Source organism: Talpa europaea (assembly GCF_964194135.1).
Source record: "Talpa europaea genome assembly, chromosome: 16".
Taxonomy (NCBI): domain Eukaryota; kingdom Metazoa; phylum Chordata; class Mammalia; order Eulipotyphla; family Talpidae; genus Talpa; species Talpa europaea.
The window spans coordinates 12,292,066-12,297,177 of record NC_140084.1 but is presented as its reverse complement, the minus strand read 5'-3'; the positions used below and the strand labels follow the sequence as shown (position 1 = coordinate 12,297,177).

Here is a 5,112-nt window from a genome sequence, read left to right as displayed (position 1 = left end):
ACTAATGAGGAGAGACTTGAAGGAGAAAGCCTTGTCACAATAATTACAAATAAAAGGCTGCACCAAATTTCTAATTTTCTGATGTTTAAAAATGGCTTCTTTATGGCTGAAGGCTTTTCCACTCTTATTATATTCAGAGTATTCCACTCCAGTATGGATTTTTTCTTGCTTCAGATAAAGGAGTGCTTTTCCAAATCCATTACACTCGTCAGCTGGCTTTCTTAGATAGCTTCTATTATTATCAAGTAAGTCTGAATTATATTTCAAAGACTTTTCATATAAATCATATTTATAGGGTACTTGCCTTAAAGAAACAAAGTCTGTACTTAGGTTAAATGTTTGTTCAGAAAGAGTATCTCTTTCCTCAATTGGCATCTGGTTCTTGAAGATTATAAACTGCCTCGCAGGCTCATCTGGGTTTTTGTGGTCTCCCTCCATCTGGTCATCAGCCTTCCACACGTCTAGGGAAGAGCACATGAAATACTTTGTCAGCCCTAACACTGTAATGTTATGGAATATGAAGTCTCCACGAACGTTCCAATGAAGGGTCTTTTAATAGTACAAGAATGGCTCCATCTAAGGTCCCCAATACAAAATTTTCCCCAGCTCATAACCTTTGAAAGGACAAAAAGCCTGTGGCCATAAATGAAGCAGAAACTGACAATGGACACAAGTAGTTAAGTTACAAAATGACCTTAAAAGTGAGTAAAATGTTGGGGGGTGGGGGACGGGAGGGGAAGGATTGGGGTCAGAATGGGGCGTTTGCAATTGTATGGGGGAATATAAAAATAAAATTTATTATTTAAAAAAAAATGAGTAAAATGAAATTAAAACAAATGGTACTGAACGAGGCATGAATATGGAAGAGATAGTACAGATGAGATAGTAGAGATGCACCGTGTCCTCAGGACACTGAACAGTGGACAGAGAGACCAAGAAAATCGGTTAGAAGATGATGTCATGGGAAAATACCTAAGTAGAATGGAGTTTAGCTATTAAAACATTGACTGGCATTTCATCTACATGCCTGCAGCTCTTGTCCCATACTCTCCTCCTCTGCTAATCTATACCAACTTACTTTCTAGAGGCAACATTCCTCACAGCTTTGCAGACGCAAGACTGAAGAGCTCCAAATCTCTAAGCAACACTTTTGTAAATGATGGCACTATCTAGAAACTCATTCTGTAGGAAATATGAAGTCAAGATCCTTACAACATAATTACTACTTGCTGTTACTAATTTCAGTTGTTTTTTTCCTACTAAAATTGGAAAATTTTTGCTATCTTACCTGATTTTTTCCCATATAATGTTTTAATTTCTTCCCCAAACCAGTCTTCTGCATTTATTGAAGAGATTTTAAGGATTAAATAACCCAGCCATAACCTGGGACTTGAATAAATTTTACTCTCATTATATATTACTGGTTATTTCCGACTCTTGCAATCCTGCTGCCATTTGTATCCAGGACAAGAAAGTCACTCTTTTATATTCAAAAACATCTTCCTTGAGGCCATTATGTCAATTCCCATGAGCAAAAACAGCAAAGTTATCATTCTAGCAAATTAGCTTTACAAATCAGAGTCCATATGAAAGAGCAATTACACACAATACAAAGGTTTAAGATGTTGAAGGTTTAAGGGTACAAACATCTGCTACCCCAAAACCTGTTTTGCACAAAAGGTTTATTTCATGGGAGAGCTCTGGAGATTGGGGGGAAGTTACTTTTGATGTTTATATCTAAACTTCTCTTTATGGGTCTTTTCCAGAAGAACCTTCTCTCTTCAGTGAAAAAAGCAGAAGTATTTCATTTTCCTCCAATAAACACCCCGACTGCTCTCTTCCCCCCAACCTCCCTTGCCCTACCTAAGCTATTTAAGATAGCATCTAAAGCTGTGGAAGTGAATTACAGGGTGTCTCCCATGTATGAAGATATACATGTTATTAAACATCTCTGAGCTTTTCTCTTGTCAGTCTGATGTTTATTTGCAAGCCTAGAAAAATCCAGAGGTTTTGGGATGATTTCCTTTGCACCCTGATAATACCAGGCAAAAATTTATAAAAATACTAAGAAAAGTAAATCAGGGAGACATGTGATAGAGATTCAGGTCTCTGAAAACTATTTCAGAGGGAACCAATCATTCATAATTCCTATATTACTTACACTAGATTCCGATTCTGCTTATTTTCCTTAGAAAGTCCTGAACTGGCAATTTCTAACTGCTATCCACAATTCTTTTCATTTCTCTAACATGAAAAATTAGGTCAGGTTTGATAGTGCCGAAGAAGAAACAAACAGATGTATCTTTTCTAACTGCTCAGATTTCAGGAATCCTGAAAACAAAGGTAGTACAGACTCTGAAGTTCTAATAAGCGAGACTTACCAATTGATAGTAAGTTACTATAATTCTCCAGCATCACATCCATATATAGGATCCTCTGAGAGGGGTCGAGTTGCTCCCATTCCTCCTGGGTGAAATCCACAGTCACATCCGTGATTGAAACCGATCCCTGTGAAATGACCAACATTCGATTATACAGAAACGATACATGAAAATTTGTTTCATCATGAAAATTTACACGATGCCAGCTGTACATCTTTGTTCACCAAGACTAATAAACATAAGAGGATGAACTTTCCAATGTAAGACAAGTAAAGGCCTCGCCATAAAAAGGATGTAACTGGATTTCACAAGATAGAGACACAGGCGAAGAGATGACTAGTAAACCAAAAGATAGACTATAAAGTTTGATCCTAATATACCTGCAACTGGAGTCCTAGCAGAAAAGGGAAAATGCAACAGAAAGTGTTTGTAGAAATTATGGCTGAGAACTTTTCAAAACAGCTCATACTATATTTTCAAGAAACACCAGTTAACACCACACATGATAAATATAAAGCAAACCAAAATTTGGCACATGATGATAAAACCACGAAAATTCCCAGAGTAAGAAACGCTTTGTCACATCAATATCACAACAACAAAAAAAAAAGATAGCTGACTTTCGAACAGAAACAATAGAAGCCAGAAAATAGCATTCAAAGTGCTGAAAATACTAGGTTATAAGCTGGCAAACCTTTTCTCTAAAGAGCCAAACAGGAAATATTTCATATATTGCAGACATGTAGTCTCTACCACAATTAATTCTGCCATTGTGCCACAAAAGGTGTAACAGGGAGTATATAAACAAGTGGGTATGGCTATATTCCAATAAAAGTTGATTTATGGACACTAAAATTTGAGTTTCATATAAATTTCACTTGACATAGTATCTTGATTTTTTTTCCCCAACCATATAAAAATGTAAGACCCATAGTAAAAAGTTTTTACAAAAACCATCAGGCCATTTGGCCTATGCATCATAGTTTAACCATCTGTGATCTAAAAAGACAAGGACTATTAAGTAATTATCATGTGATTGCTATTATTTTAAGTGATAGATATCGCCACTATAAAAGGTACCAAGGATGTACTCCAAAAAAGGAAAAAAATAAAACAAGCAAAAATCAGTTGGATACAAAAAGGAAAATAAGTCAACAAAATATACTGCTGGGGCATCCCTAGTGGCACAAGGGATTAAGATGCAACCTATGAAGCTGTCCACAGCCTCTGCAGCACGAGTTCGATCCCCAGCTGGCCAGGGAACAACGAAATGGCACAGCAAACCTCTCCTATCTCGCCCACTGCCCCCCTCAGCAGTGTACTTTAGTCAATCTTCCTGTTCTGTTCCCCACTCTGTCTCTGGTGAATCCTCTTGCCCCCACCCCCATAGCTCTGGCCTTCACTCTAGCTCTGGTATGCATAAATAAATAAATCTTTAAAAGAAAAGGGAGATTTACTCAAAAACATGCTGCTGAGAGAGCCTGAGATAGGAGGGGCATCTGCAGGCCATGGCCTTTTTATATACAAAAAACATACAAAATAAAGAAAAGAATAACACTTATAATTGCTACCAAAAAAAAAAAAGTTAAATCCCTGGAATTAACCTACAAAGGACTTAGATATGATAAAAGAAAATGGAAGGATATATCATACCCATGGATGGGAAGAATCAATTGAAATCAAAACCCTACCTAAAATGACATGCAAATTTAATGCAATTCCCATCAAAATAACAGCAATATTTTTCAAAGATACTGAATACAACAGACATGGAACCACAAAATGACCTCAAATTTCAAAAGCAACCCTGAGAAAAAAGGAGAGAAAAAGAGAAAAGAGGTATCACATTATCTGATTTCAAACTTTACTATAAAGCAGCAGTACTAAAAGGAATGTAGTGTTGACACAAAAGCAAATCCCGGGTCAATGGCACACAACTGAAAGCCCGGAAATAAACGCATGTAAGTATCAGCAACTTGTCTCTGATGAAACTGCTGTGACCACACACTGGGGAAAGGACACTCTACTTACTTAATGGCACTGAGAATGCTGAAAAGAATGAAGAATTACTTGCTACCACTATACACAAAAATAAACTCCAAACAGATTAAGATTAGATATAAACCTTTAACGGTAAAATATAGAGAAGAAAACACTGACAAGAGAGTCCATGACCTCAAGGGAACTGAAATCAAAAATAAGTATTTCGAATTTTCTCAAGTCAAAAGGCTTATAAAGCAAAAGAAAATAAAAGATTAAAAAAAAAGAAACCCTACTGAATAGGGGAAAGTAGTCACACAACACATAACTGATAAGGAATGATTATCCAAGATATGTGTGTGTGTATAAAACTCATACAATCCAACAATTTAAAAAATCCAATTAATAAAACGACAACAGATATGAACAATTCACCAAAAAGAATTTCCAGAAGGCCAACAGATATGACAAAATGTGCATTACTGCTCTCAATAAGAAAGATGTAAGTTAAAACCACAATGAAATACCACCTCACACTTGTGAGAATGGTACATTTTAAAAAAGACCTCAAAAGTGCTAGAGAAGAAGCAGAGAAAGAGAAACCCTATTACGCCGCTGGTGGGGATATAAAGTGGTTCAGCCATTATGGAAAGCAATCTTTATTTACCTTAAAAAAACTAACAATGGAAATATTGTAAAACCCACCAATCCCATTCTTGGGCAGCTATGCAAATATGAAACCATCAACACA

The 5,112-nt window shown here is 36.4% G+C and overlaps 1 protein-coding gene across 1 annotated transcript; it reads right to left on the bottom strand.

Annotated features, from left to right (window-relative positions):
- Positions 1 to 389: 389 nt before the first annotated feature.
- On the bottom strand, positions 390 to 2,526 carry ZFP1 (ZFP1 zinc finger protein; the record flags this gene model as incomplete). The annotated part of the gene is made up of 2 exons (XM_084256620.1): positions 390 to 461; positions 2,365 to 2,526. The coding sequence occupies 2 exons, from the start codon at positions 2,524 to 2,526 to the stop codon at positions 390 to 392; spliced, it is 234 nt and encodes a 77-aa protein (XP_084112746.1).
- Between the last annotated feature and the right edge of the window lie 2,586 nt (positions 2,527 to 5,112).